This window comes from Colletotrichum tamarilloi (genome assembly GCF_030869305.1).
Source record: "Colletotrichum tamarilloi strain Tom-12 chromosome Unknown Scaffold_40.1, whole genome shotgun sequence".
Lineage (NCBI taxonomy): Eukaryota > Fungi > Ascomycota > Sordariomycetes > Glomerellales > Glomerellaceae > Colletotrichum > Colletotrichum tamarilloi.
The window spans coordinates 237,451-250,650 of NW_026849423.1; the positions used below are offsets into that span (position 1 = coordinate 237,451).

Sequence of the window (13,200 nt, forward strand, 5' to 3'; positions counted from 1 at the left end):
GTCCCAGGCTGGGCTGGTCCCGAGCACATCATCGTCCTAGTCAGGTTTCCCTATCAGTCGACCATTGTGCCTCAACTTTTGTTTCCAACGTAGACTTGTATTTTACCTCTATCTAAGATTGTTACCGTTGAACGGCTCACTCACACAAGCTCCTTGAATATCCTAATTGCCTACCCCGGACGAATCCTCTGGGTTCTATCCTTGTCTAGACAAGTTCATCTGATCGTCCACCACCTTACCTCACCTTACTCCAAAAGCTTCTCCGAATTCGCTGGTGGTTGCAACTCTTCAACTGCCGTCCGGTCAGGCACAATCACACCCTGTCATCCAATAGAGTGAGAGATAAAATTCATACGTCAAGTACGCAAAGATGGCGTTGACTCTCCAAACCGCCATCAACGGCCCGGCCAACTCCACGGCCGTCATTGTGCCGTCCAAGCCCAATGCTCTCACAGCCACGTACGGCGACCTGGTGAGGGAGACCTCGGCCTTCCAGCAGAAGCTGGCCGCCATTGGCATCACAAAGGCCTCGCCCGTTTCCATCGCGACCGTCAACTCATATGAGTTCATCGTCTCCTTCCTGGCCGCCTCATGGCAGCGTGGCATCGCTGCGCCTCTGAACCCGGCCTACAAGCAGGACGAGTTTGAGTTCTACATTGAGGACGTCAAGTCCGCCATCGTGTTGGTTCCCAAGGGTGCCTATGCCGCCGGTGCACCTGCCGTCAAGGCCGCCAAGAAGTTCAACGCCGCCATCGCTGAGACGTACTGGGATGAGGCCAGGAAGGAGGTCGCGCTTGATGTAAAGGATCTGGGGCAGCTCAAGGGCAAGGGGCCTGAGAAGGTGTTGAAGGCTGAGGCCGACGACGTTGCCTTGGTCCTGCACACCAGCGGGACCACCTCCAGACCCAAAGTTGTAAGTCGTAGTCGGTCTACTTAGAGTTGAGGAACATGGGAAAGCTAACATCATGTATAGGTCCCTCTTACACACCGCAACCTGACCAGAACAATGAGTAAGTCCAAGTCTCGCAGGAGAGAGGAGCTGAGATGCAAGGCTAACACCAGTGATAGAGAACATCCAGAACACATACCAGCTTACAAGCGAGGACCGCACTATGCTGGTCATGCCCCTGTTCCATGTCCATGGCCTTCTCTGCGGCCTTCTCGCACCCCTAGCCTGCGGCGGCTCCATGGTCGTCCCGAACAAGTTCTCGGCCACCGAGTTCTGGGGAGACTTCATCACCCACAAGGCCAACTGGTACACCGCCGTGCCCACGATCCACCAGATCCTCCTCAAGAACCCGACGCCCAGCCCGCTGCCCGCCATTCGCTTCATCCGCTCCTGCTCCTCCCCTCTGTCGCCCACCGTCTTCCACCAGCTCGAGGAGACGTACAAGGCGCCCGTCCTCGAGGCCTACGCCATGACCGAGGCTGCCCATCAGATGACCTCCAACCCCCTCCCGCCCGCAAAGCGCAAGCCCGGCACTGTCGGCCTCGGCCAGGGCGTCGACGTGCGCATCCTCAACGACGCTGGTGACGAGCTCGCTCAGGGCCAGGAGGGCGAGATTTGCATTCGTGGTGAGAACGTCACAAAGGGGTACCTCAACAACGACGCCGCCAACGCCTCGTCGTACACCAAGGGCGGCTTCTTCCGCACGGGCGACCAAGGCAAGAAGGACGAGGACGGCTACATTGTCATCACGGGCCGCATCAAGGAGCTCATCAACAAGGGCGGCGAGAAGATTAGCCCCATTGAGCTTGACAACGTCTTGACCCGCCACCCTGCCGTCTCCGAAGCCGTTAGCTTCGCCATCCCCGACGACATGTACGGTCAGGATATCGGTGTTGCCGTTGTTCTCAAGCCGGGACAGCAGCTCAAGGGCGAGGATTTGAAGGGCTGGGTGCAGGAGAAGCTGGCCAAGTTCAAGGTTCCCAAGAAGGTTAGTTGATAAACTCTTATGAGATTGTCTGGAAATTCAGACTAACAAGATCTCAGATTTATTTCACCGAGACGATGCCCAAGACAGCAACGGGCAAGATCCAGCGCCGCATCGTCGCCGAGAAGATGCAGCAACAAGAGGCCCCCAAGGCCAAGTTGTAGACCAGCCGATTAGTAAATCATAAAGATTCGGCCATGCTCATGGCGGACCTAGATGATTGTAAGACAGTAGAAAGGGGTATTCTCGTAGACCTCACATACATCTGGCGTGAAAGACACTGTAGAGAGAGAGAAGAGAGATCTTGTGTGTTATTTTAGATACCTAGAAAGAAGGATAGAATAGAGGGATTTCCACTATCTATAATAACGCCCCGCCGCATATACATGTAACGTAATAACCATAATAATTGACCGATTCTTCATGAATCTCATCAGATAGAGCCGCACACTCATGGGGCCTTCGTCTCGCCAGCCATGAACTTCAACCCTTCCTAGGCGTAAAACCCAAGGAGCCCTCCTATCCCAAACAACTCGAGCGTGAAAAAAGAAAACGGAAAGAGACATCTTTCTTCAGTCGTAGTGACCGCCCTCATCCAACTCATCATCAAGATCAGGATCCTCCCCCTCATCAGAGTCGTAGAGCTTCTTCTGCTGCTGATCGCCTCCCTGCTTCTGCTGCGGCGACGCAGACGCGCTCTTCGGCACAATGCTCTTCGGCGTCACGGCATGAAGCTCGACCCAGCACGAGTTCCCCTCAGGCCCATTCCACCGCGCGGGATTCACGTCCTTCCCGGCGTTGTCCGCTGCGGGCTCCGGCATCCCGTCGCCCCCGTGGACCGCGTACTCCCTCGATATCCTCCTCACCTCGGCATTCGCGTCCGCCAGCGCGGCGAAAGCGCCCATGACGGTCGTGGCGGCTGCGATGTCGCCGTCGGCGCCGCCGTCGCTGTAGAGGACGAGGGCGATTGTGTGGGGGAATTCGCGGCGAGATGGGGGCAAGGAAGCGACTGAGGAGGATGCCGTGGGAGGAGGAAGGCGTTTTGCGGGTGGTGGTGTGGTTTGGACTGCGCTTGTTGCCGAGGCGTTGCGCTTGTGCGCCGAGGTGTCTTCTGTGGATGACATCCTGACTGTCATTTGCCTTTTGGGTGGTTGTGTGAGGTTGTGTTGATGTGTGGTGAGATGGAAGGTTTGATGTGTAGCTTTATTGATGAGAGTTTGGGGTTAAGTTGCTGGTGTAAGGTAGTGTGATGTGTAAGGCGAGGTGAGACGAGATATGTAGCTGTGAGACCTCAATCGGTGAGATGTGCTGGCTTGCAGATGTGTGATGCAAGGGATGGAATGTCAAGCTTATTTGGTCGTAAGTTGTGTAAAGTTAAGTAGTAACAGATCATAGGAAACACATTCAGGTTCTTTCAGTACCCTCCCAATCCTCTTTTATATCAAAGACGGAAATCCCATCTCACGCGATATGTGGATGAGTGATTATATGACTGATCCCAAGTGTCACTGACAGAGATACGGGAACTCGGTGGAGACCGCCCGCCCGCTTCACCCACCTCCAGCTCCAACTCCGCCCCGTCTCGCCGTTTCGCTCTTCACCTCGGAGCTGTGCAAGCCCGCACTGCCCATCGAGTCAAGGTAAGGTACGAAATAAGGTACCCATCTGTCGCTGCGCCGGTATGTAGAGCTCAGCAATTATGCTCGGCACTGGCCTGATATGGATCGATTCAATTGCCTCGGTGGAGCGGGAAGTGCATCACAAGATGGCAGCGGGGTGGTCGGGATGGGATCTTGGAAGGAAAAAAATGAAAGTCTCGGCTGGTCCGATGACCGGCGCAGGTCCCCATTGAGGTGCTCGCGCCGCCCGGGGGGCAGAGAGGCTGAGAAGCTGCCCTGTGATGACACAGCACCTTACCTAGCTTTCTTGACCCAGACCAACAAACCGGGACCTTGGACCCCCCCCCCCCCCAGCTTCGGGGTTGAGCTCGAATGCGCGAATGGCGCGAACCCGGCGTGAACCGACTGTAGCCAGCTGTCTGCCCCGCTGCGGGCGGGATTTCTCCCCCAGCGCTGTTGAGAAGGAGGGGCCCTTGGCTTCTGGAGCATTTTAAATTCCTTCTCAATTGCATTCGGGAGGAGGAAGAGGAGCTCGGGAGCTGGGCCGAGGGGAGGACGGGAATTTCGCCATTTTCGGGGGTAGGTGATAAAGATCCCTCGGGGTGGGAAAGCTGGAGCCGATGCCCCGATGGCACTGGGGGTTTGGTGGAATTGGGTGACTCAACAACACGGTCGAGGTTTCACCACCTTTTCACCTACTCACTCCGTACCTGTCCCAGATATTTGATTGGGGGCCGTGTCAGTCAGGTACTTGCCTTTCAAATCGCGTCCGACCTAGATATTTTCGACCAGCGGCTGCGAGGTTAGGCTACCTCCCGAACACCAACTTGTGTTCCCTCTTGTGACATCGCCATTGTCGAACGAGACGAAGCCAAGGTCCCTAAGCCATATTGAGCTTCCAAAGTCAACTGTCTTAAATGAAACTCAGGAGTCTGGTACGTGAGTATGGAAAATCAACATCCACTGCGGGCTCTCTGTAGAGCACCGACCTCACGCCAATATTAAAGGCAGTGCCATCCTGTCTATAGCCCTTCAAGAGAAGGGAAGGAAGCCTGGCCATTCTCAAAAGGCATGCATATTTGGGAACAGGGATCTACAGTCTCGATAGTCTCCCGGTGTAGCTTCTAGGCCTGAACATGCCCACTCCACGATATTGCATGGCTAATTGGCGTGCTACCAGATGTGATGTACTTCAGACCCCCGTGAGTCGGGAGCAGCGTCTGACCATCACTCTGTAGCCATCTGAGGTGCCATCCGATCTCTGGCAGAAAGTGAGCTCCGAGTCCAGGTTCCCAAATGTGAAAAGAAATCATGTCATTGGTCCATAATTGAGTACACTTGAGTTTGCCTCGTCCCGTTTAACCATTTCCCATTAAACTGCGTCCATCACAGTTTCACTGGCCAGAAGAGAAACCCCACAAAGACCGACATGATACAAATCGCTAGTCCGTTTACGCCAAACAAAAGAGGTCTCTTCCTCATCGTCATCAAGCCTCAGCTTGCTCTTCAGCAGCGACTCTGAGCTCATAGTTGAGCTCGAAGCATTCAGCAAGAAGCTCCGTTACACTGCCCTGCCCTTCCGGGATATCGTCGTTGATCATGAATTTGCCATCTTGACGCATGTTGTCGATCGAGTGCAGCTGCAAGTGAATTGTTAGTCTGGTTCGACTTATTGATGAAGCACATCATACCTTCATGCTGTAAGGGTACAGCTCTCTCACGGACTGCACACCGCCGCTGTTCTTGACCTCGATGAGACATCGCTTGAGTGTTTGGAGCTGGTTGTAGATCGGCAGCAAGGCTTCGGAAACGGGCTCTGACGAAATCATCAACGAGTAGATGTAGGCGTAGCTTCTTCTGATGAGATAGAGCATCGTCTGTCGTCGGTGTCAGTGGAGCTCAGTCAAAAACATAGGTTCGTCCGACTTACACGCTGAACGTAGAGCTCTGCAGGCTTGCCTTCGTCATCCACCCAGTTGCCGTCGATTCGGCTCTCGTCGATCTTGTCCAACTGTCTCTGGAAGTCAAAGAGATCCGCCTCTCGAAGGGACCATGCTTGCGTGATCGAGAGTTTCTCCAGCTCGTTGCGAATGCGGAATAAGATGTCGTATGTTGGCTTGAAAGAGTCGGGAATTACTCCTTTCCTGAGCAAAGGTTAGAGACGTTATCATGGGCGATGGCGTATCCCGTACCTCTGAAGAACGAAATCAGACCACAAGAGGCATTTCTCCAGCAAAGCGGTCACCTCATCAAATCCGCCGGGTGTCTTTCCGTCCGCAGTCAGCAGCTTGCCCTCCTGTCTCTTCTCCTCGATCTCCCGCAATTGAGCTTGCAGCTTCTGGACCTCTGATGGCGAGAACTGTATCACTGTGAGCTTTGTCGCGTCACATTCCTCTTGACGCTGGCCATACCTTTGTTCGGGTGTTTGCTAGAGACATGGATCTCAGGATAGAGATCAGCTTCTCATATGTCTTTGGCAGGGGGTCCTCGAATCGCTCCAATCGCTTCCGAAGGTTTGCCAGAGACTTGTCACAGAGCTCCAGTCGGTTCGAAAGCAGGGTGATGAGATATGGAGGGTACTCGGTCTCGGTAGTCTTGACATTCTGCTCGAGCTTTGTCAGGGTGTGTGAGATGCTCTCCAAGTCCTTGATGGAATACAAGTCGACTTCGGTGAGGTGGTCCAACAATCTTCGGACGGTCGAGGTCAGGGCATAGGCAGCTGGAGCTTCGTTGTTTCGTCCGATGGTCATGAAAAAGAGCGAAAGTAGTTGGAAGCAGCTCTCCAAGACTCTGTCCACTGCAGCGCGGGTTAGCCGTTGACCCCGCACAGTCGGGACGATAGCGCGTTACCTCTATTCTCCTCCCTTCGGTCAGACGTCCGGGCTTCATTGAGCAGGCGAACCTGCTCGATCGTCTCTTCGTAGAGCGGGAGAACGTCCTGGCTTCGAATATAAGTGGTACGATCCTGCTTCAGGAGCAGAAGTCTGTCGCGGATCGTAACCAGCTTATCGAGAATCTCCTTCTCGCGGTCGTCCCGCGGCGGGGGGCATGTAGGGGTATCCATCTCGCGTGACGTAACTCAAGACGGGCGCTGGTTGCTGGGAGGGTTGTAGAGCTGGAATATGGGCGACTGCCGAGTGTTCGAGATCATGGACGGCCAAGGCATGCACCTTTTGCGCTGGAAGTCGATACCGTTGCAGGTCTGCCAATGATCCAACATTCAACGAAGCACGATAGCGGGGCCAAAGGTGATTCACAGGTCGGGACCGGGAAGCTAAAGTCCGATCGTCGGTAGTGTAAGGTATATAATTCCCCGTTGCACTGGGGTTGTTGTGTGCTGGTGAACAGAGTTGTATTGGTAAGAAGCCTGTGACAAAGAATGGGCTGCCGTGGCATCCGTAGAAGATGCGCAGATGGGATTGCGTATGTAAGTAAAATGCGGATGATGCGCTCGTTGGCTTGGCCGGAAACCAATGGAAAGGTGCACCTCAACCAGCGACGCTTCTGATAGAGAAGGTGGGGGTGACTGACCTGCTTGGAAAGTCAAATCGAGGTATCGATGTGGGGCATGACCCAAGTGTCACCGACGGCAGCGGGGCAGGCATGCCCAGGCCGTCGATCCGGGATCCTATTGGCTCGCACCTGTGTCCAATCACAGATCTTGAAGATAGACCCACTGCAGACGGGCTTTAACCGAAACCGCCGAATGTTCATTAGGTCTTGAAAGCCCTGCCAAATTTTGACTCGGTGGATGACCTCGCGATACCATATTGACTGCTCCTTTGCAAATCACACTCACCATCCGCGAAGACAACCTCCAGTCGCAAACGCCCAAATCAGTCACAATGTCCACCGCCGAGCTCGCCTCTTCCTACGCGGCCCTCATCCTCGCCGATGATGGTGTCGAGATCACTGTGCGTCCGCCCCTCGAGTCACCCCGCCACGAAAATAAATAAATCACATCAAATAATACCAAAATATCACGACAAGGAACGAGACTAACAGTGTTGGAATTTTTAGGCCGACAAGCTCCAGACCCTGATCAAGGCTGCCAAGATCGAGGACGTCGAGCCCATCTGGACCTCCCTGTTCGCCAAGGTACGACGCGACGACAATATTTTCCACCGATTCGAGGAAGAACATCGAAGGCTGATTTGAGATTTCACATAGGCTCTTGAGGGCAAGGACGTCAAGGACCTGCTCTCCAACGTTGGCTCCGGTGGTGGCGCTGCTGCCCCCGCTGCCGGCGGCGCTGCCGCTGGCGGTGCTACCGAGGCTGCCGCCGAGGAGGCACCCAAGGAGGAGGGTACGTTGAAATCCCACAGCCATGTACACGAAGTTGTGCACGAAACAAATACTGACAGCCGCTACAGAGAAGGAGGAGTCCGACGAGGACATGGGCTTCGGTCTCTTCGACTAAGCGATTTTTCCTGCGACGATTTCCTTCCCTTTGTAACTTCAACTGCATGGATCCGGGGGTTCTACGATTCGCGCGATCATAAAGGATTGGGTGGAGGCACGATATCCTGCTGCCTGGACAGAGTAGCTCTCATACGATAGTGTGAAGACGCTCTCTACGCGGAGTTCACTGGACATCCTCAAAAAATGAAAGTGGAATTTGGCATGCTTTGAAAATATCGGGACCCGCGCGGTGAATGGAGTGAGCCGTGGATGTCGACATGATACACCAGCTTAGCTCGAGTTGGAATGGCTTATGACTCTACCTTGGCTTCTCGACTTCTCGAAACTGGTGACTGTGATTCCTACTTAGCCGAAAACCAACACCTACACGGGGTAGTCAGCACATGTATGTCACCATTCCCCACGTCATCGGCATGCCCCAATCGGGATATGTTGATGGGTGAGAGTGAGGCAGACTACAACCTACATGTCGAGCCTCGCTAGGGTTAACATGTTTGTCAAGTCGATGAGTCACATGGTTACTGGTGCTCGTGGGTAAGACTATGTAATTCAGACCTTGTTAATTGACGGCTACAGTCTCGATACTGTGTCTTCGTCATTGCCCACCCAGTATTCGCGTATCATTGTCCATGATACTCCGACATACGCTATCTCACCCTTATGTAGTCCACGATTCCACTGCTGACCTTGCTCAGTTCAAGCTCACGCTCCTTCCAGCTTCGGCTGGACGTGTATTAATTGCAGTCACATCAGAAAAGGAGGAGAACGGGAAAACTGTAGGAAGATATCGTTGACTGTTTCTCAATTCTTTTTACACTCAATGAGTGTTTTTTTACTAACCCCCTGACATCCGCAACGCCATCATCTAATGCAATCTTCCGGGTTCTCGATTTCCTGGGCTCTGGGTCCTTTAAGAAACCTGGGAGAATAAAACTCCCGAATCTGCTCATCCTAGAACGCTTATTTGACGATGAGAACGGCGCTGGGAGTGAGCCCTGCCTCCTTCAAGGTCTTGCTAAGATCCATGTGGCCCTCGAACGTCTTGCGAGGGAACGTGGTCGAGAAGCTCGTGACTGTCGTTCCGGTCTCGGACCGGAGCATCTCCGCCACCTCGAACAACGTGGTCTCAGCAGGCAGGGTCTTGACGACGTTGCCGCCGGCGGTCTGTAAGCGCAAACGAGCCTCGTTGTGATTGGCGACCGTCTTCGGGCCAGCAGATGCGGCGGCGGCGGCGGCCGGGGCAGATTCGGGGGCTCTTCCCTCTCTCGCGGCCTTGGCCTCCTCGGCCTTGCGGCGACGCTCCTCCTTGTCGGCCTCGATCTTTGCCTTGATGCGGCGCTTCGCCTCGATGTCGTCCTGCTTCTCCTGGCGCTTCTTGGCGGCCTCCTTGATCTGCTCCTTGCGCGCCAGCTCTTCTTTGGCCTCCTGGGTCTCCTTTGTGGCCTTCATGCGAATCTTCTCATTACGCTTGGCGTCTTCCTTGTCGAGGAGGGCCTGCTTCGCCTTCTTCTCCTTGAGCTGCTCTCGGAGCTGGACGAGTTTCTCCTTCTTCTGGTCCTCTGTCAGTGGAGCAATCTCCTCAGTCGACTCTGAGAAGTCGGTGTGGTCCCTGGTATTCGGTGTAAGTACTCAGCATGCCCAGTCTGTCCTGTAACGATGGAAACTTGAGTGTAGCGAATTGGATTCAATGGTGGTGGTGATTGGATCGTGACAACTTACGTCTTTGTTGCGTGGTATGAGGCAGTATCCTGAGATCTGAAGCGCTTGCCGCATTCGTTGCAGACGAGAGACTTTGCCGTACCGCCGTTCTCAAGAGCCTCGATGTTGGCTTGGACTTCAGCGGCATCATCGTCATCATCGTCCTTCTTAGCTTCAGTAGCGGTAGCAAGCTCTTCGAGGGGCTTGTCTTGGTTGGTCTCGAGCCACTCGAGAGCTCCGTTCACTGTGATCAGTCAGCAACACCGTCTCACACTTTCTTGTCACAATGCTTGATGAAACTTTGTCGGATAGTATAGGTCAGGCACTCACGGTTTCCAGTCTTCTTCACGGCAAGCTCGGCCCGGGCCTTCTCAAAGCCCATGTCGAGCAGTTGGTCGAGATCTGACTGTGTCATTTTGGTGGATAGTGGTGGTGGTGGATGGCGGGGTTGTTTTTCTCGGGTGGTGAGGGAATCTATCTGCTTGAATGAGGACAAAAAGTCTTTAATAAAGAGTATGTGAAAGCGATGTGTGAATCGCAATTTGTATCCTCCTCGGCTTACCTATCGGAGATGAGGTGAGTTGTGAATAAGATTCGAGATATTCCCGTTGCTGTATGAACAAAGCTGGCACGGCAGGCACTGTTGAGTGGTTGTTTCCCGAGACGTCATCTGCAGGTGCCTTCTCCGATGAGAGCTGTGGATAGAGGGGCGACCTGGCAGTGGCTGGAGCGCGGGAGGGACCGACAACACGGACTCTGGAGCTCTTTATTCCTCATGCTTTGTCAGGTAACGTAAGTACCTAATTGATGTTCCTCTCTGTCCCTATCTCTTCGCTGGATTATATTTTGAGTTTAGAACCAGGTCTACTTTGTCCAGAGCTGTCAAGGCAGCAATAAGTTTCTTCCTCCAAAGACTGAAGACAATACAGGTACTGCATAGGTTCGTCGACAGAGCCAAGTACCGTCATAGTACCTGGTATAATTAGAAGCGCCACATGAAGGGGTCCCTTCCACTTTTAGTGGATGAACATGATCAATCAAACCCCCGGGCCCGGATTAACCACCCCTGCCACAAGTTCCCAAGGGAAGCTGCGAGTGGAGGCCCGAGGCCCCAGAGCGCGACTCCGATTGACCGTCCGCTAAACTTGTAAGGGGGCCACTGGGGGGCTAGAGAGTCTAGAGTGTACCTTAATGAAACCTGGCCTGGACTGCCCGAAACTGAGAGTGAGAGTGGGAGTCTGGGAGAGGAACTGGTTTGCCCAGAAGCCGGACTTTGTGTGCGCATCCTCCCTATCCCAATCGAGTCCAGCCCAGTTTGTCGTTGGTTAGGTACCTTAGCTGCCACGCTGCTTAGGTACCTTGCCTTACGGTGGTGTGTATTACGTCGTGGGCTCTTTCTTGCGTGCGAAACACCTGCTTTTCTGCCCGTACTTCGTACCTGTCCCGAACCGTGGTCAATTACCCTGCTTGCCTTTCTTACCTCACCATACCTTACCTACCTTACCACAGGTTCCCTCCTTACGTTCGTACTCTTTCAAGAAACCTTGACCTTACCTTACAACCCGTCGACTTTTCTAATATCGCCCCGCGCGCAACACTCCTTCGACATCGTCTCGCCCCCTCACATTTATCTCGCAAATTCTCTTCCTCCCGTTAGCCCAGGCCGAGGCCTGTTTCGATTGCGCCGGATTCTCCTAATCTACTCTACATCATCACCCACTAGTTTCGCATCCGCCCCAAACCCACCATGTCGGTCGAAATCGAGCCCACCGAGTTGAGCTTCAAGCGTAGGTCCTCCTTGCGCGCATCCCATCTTGCGTGGGGCTGACAATTCTCTTCTTCCCAGGTCCCTTCACTGTCGAAGTCGCTCGGATTCTGCGGATCAAGAACCCGAACCAGTCCCCCATCGCGTTCAAGGTATGCGGCCACCCAATCCCTCGGCTGTCACGTCACCCTTTGCTCACAGATTATGCGACCAGGTCAAAACCACCGCCCCGAAGCAGTACGATCCCTTGCATGCCGTGCAGCCTTCGTAAGCGACTGACGATATCTCCAGGTACTGCGTTCGCCCCAACTCGGGTCGTGTTGAACCTGGACAAGATGTCGAGGTTACAGGTTGGTGCTCTGCGCAAACGCCAGGTGGTCACATGTCACTCACAGTATTTAGTCCTTCTCCAGGCCATGAAGGCAGAGCCGGCTCTCGACACTAAGTGCCGCGACAAGTTCCTGGTCCAATCCGTCTCCATCACTGCTGACAAGGAGTTTGCGAGCATTGCAAACATTGTACGATAACCCCCACATTGATTCCGAAGGTTTGGCGCACAAGCTGACGCAACGCCTGATAACACAGCTCGACCAGACTGACAAGTCTTCACTCATCGAGCGCAAGATCCGCGTCAACTGGCTCGCCGCCGAAGACTCGGTGTCCCTTAATGGTGGCAGCGCTTCTGCTGTCGCATCCACACCCAATCGCCAGTCCGTGGTCAACGGCGTATGTTCTCTGACAGCTCGTCGACTCTGAAACGAAATGCTAACAAACCGCAGGACTATACCCCCGATGTCTCCAACGTCTACTCGTCTCCCCAGCCGGATGCCGACTCCGGCAGCCCTGCGCCTGCAGCTCGACCATCGACCTCCGATGTGAAGGAGGATACTGTTTCCGAGGAGGCACAGTCTACAGTCAGCGCTGCGAGTCACGTTGTCGCCAATACCGCCCAGGTCACCTACGAAGAGTTGAAGCAAAAGCTTTCCCAGGCCGAGGCCAAGATTGCAAGCCTGCAGGACACCAGCGGCCTCCGGCAACGCGTCAAGACCGAGACTGAGAAGCTCCCTACTGCCCAAGAGGCTGCCGCGGCGGTGAGGCAGGGAGCTGAAGGTGTCTCGGTACAAATTGTTGCCATTCTTTGCTTGTTCAGTTTCCTCCTTGCTTACTTCTTCTTCTAAACCATTTTTGGTTTTCCCTGACAATTCCCCCTTACACGACCTTTCTACTGGAGGACTTATGAAGCGCTAAGTAGCACCGGGTTGAGGCAGCATAGTCGTTGACGCCCCTGTAGTTACTTGCCAAAACACAATGGCACGATGAGCGGAAGTTTGGCGATGCGGTGAGGTGGATGGAGAGGAGGACCATCGACAGACATGGAACGGAGTCAAATCACATGTAACCATAAGGATTCTTTTTGTCGTAACGGCGTGGCGTCCCGGACGCGAAGTAGTTGATTTCAGAGACTGATCTCATGACGATGTTCATCTTTTTAGTGTTCTGTGACTTTGTCGACTCGATGTTATGAATCGAGCCGCTTTCAACAACCTGAGCAGTATATCTCACACCACACAACTGACTAACACAGGAGGCTGTACAGTACGAGACTTCTCGTAGCTTTGCCATGATGTTTGGTCGAGCATCACCCACATCGGTCAATCTCCTCGAGGAAAGACAGTCTTTATGATATTTGGAAATTGGGTCCGTGGCAGAGAGATGGGGGGTAGGTAGTAGTGCATTGAGCATTTTCATGCGTTGGTCACCG

General features: G+C 53.9%; 6 protein-coding genes across 6 annotated transcripts; 3 read left to right on the top strand and 3 right to left on the bottom strand.

Annotated features, from left to right (window-relative positions):
• Nucleotides 1–370: 370 nt before the first annotated feature.
• CTAM01_09764 (AMP-binding enzyme) lies at nucleotides 371–2,098 on the top strand (the record flags this gene model as incomplete). Its single annotated transcript, XM_060525780.1, has 4 exons — nucleotides 371–913; nucleotides 974–1,010; nucleotides 1,069–1,937; nucleotides 1,994–2,098. The coding sequence occupies 4 exons, from the start codon at nucleotides 371–373 to the stop codon at nucleotides 2,096–2,098; spliced, it is 1,554 nt and encodes a 517-aa protein (XP_060379656.1).
• Nucleotides 2,099–2,506: 408 nt separating this feature from the next.
• CTAM01_09765 (uncharacterized protein) lies at nucleotides 2,507–3,070 on the bottom strand (the record flags this gene model as incomplete). Its single annotated transcript, XM_060525781.1, has 1 exon — nucleotides 2,507–3,070. One exon carries the CDS (start codon nucleotides 3,068–3,070, stop codon nucleotides 2,507–2,509), a length of 564 nt encoding a protein of 187 aa, XP_060379657.1.
• Nucleotides 3,071–5,040: 1,970 nt separating this feature from the next.
• CTAM01_09766 (uncharacterized protein) lies at nucleotides 5,041–6,617 on the bottom strand (the record flags this gene model as incomplete). Its single annotated transcript, XM_060525782.1, has 6 exons — nucleotides 5,041–5,193; nucleotides 5,245–5,430; nucleotides 5,484–5,697; nucleotides 5,746–5,912; nucleotides 5,965–6,350; nucleotides 6,404–6,617. The coding sequence occupies 6 exons, from the start codon at nucleotides 6,615–6,617 to the stop codon at nucleotides 5,041–5,043; spliced, it is 1,320 nt and encodes a 439-aa protein (XP_060379658.1).
• A 781-nt stretch (nucleotides 6,618–7,398) lies between these two features.
• Nucleotides 7,399–7,973, top strand: CTAM01_09767 (uncharacterized protein; the record flags this gene model as incomplete). The annotated part of the gene is made up of 4 exons (XM_060525783.1): nucleotides 7,399–7,467; nucleotides 7,574–7,651; nucleotides 7,724–7,859; nucleotides 7,927–7,973. The coding sequence occupies 4 exons, from the start codon at nucleotides 7,399–7,401 to the stop codon at nucleotides 7,971–7,973; spliced, it is 330 nt and encodes a 109-aa protein (XP_060379659.1).
• A 962-nt stretch (nucleotides 7,974–8,935) lies between these two features.
• On the bottom strand, nucleotides 8,936–10,088 carry CTAM01_09768 (UBA/TS-N domain-containing protein; the record flags this gene model as incomplete). Its single annotated transcript, XM_060525784.1, has 3 exons — nucleotides 8,936–9,584; nucleotides 9,695–9,917; nucleotides 10,004–10,088. 3 exons carry the CDS (start codon nucleotides 10,086–10,088, stop codon nucleotides 8,936–8,938), a joined length of 957 nt encoding a protein of 318 aa, XP_060379660.1.
• A 1,332-nt stretch (nucleotides 10,089–11,420) lies between these two features.
• Nucleotides 11,421–12,616, top strand: CTAM01_09769 (MSP domain-containing protein; the record flags this gene model as incomplete). The annotated part of the gene is made up of 7 exons (XM_060525785.1): nucleotides 11,421–11,460; nucleotides 11,520–11,590; nucleotides 11,653–11,675; nucleotides 11,730–11,788; nucleotides 11,841–11,956; nucleotides 12,024–12,164; nucleotides 12,218–12,616. The coding sequence occupies 7 exons, from the start codon at nucleotides 11,421–11,423 to the stop codon at nucleotides 12,614–12,616; spliced, it is 849 nt and encodes a 282-aa protein (XP_060379661.1).
• Between the last annotated feature and the right edge of the window lie 584 nt (nucleotides 12,617–13,200).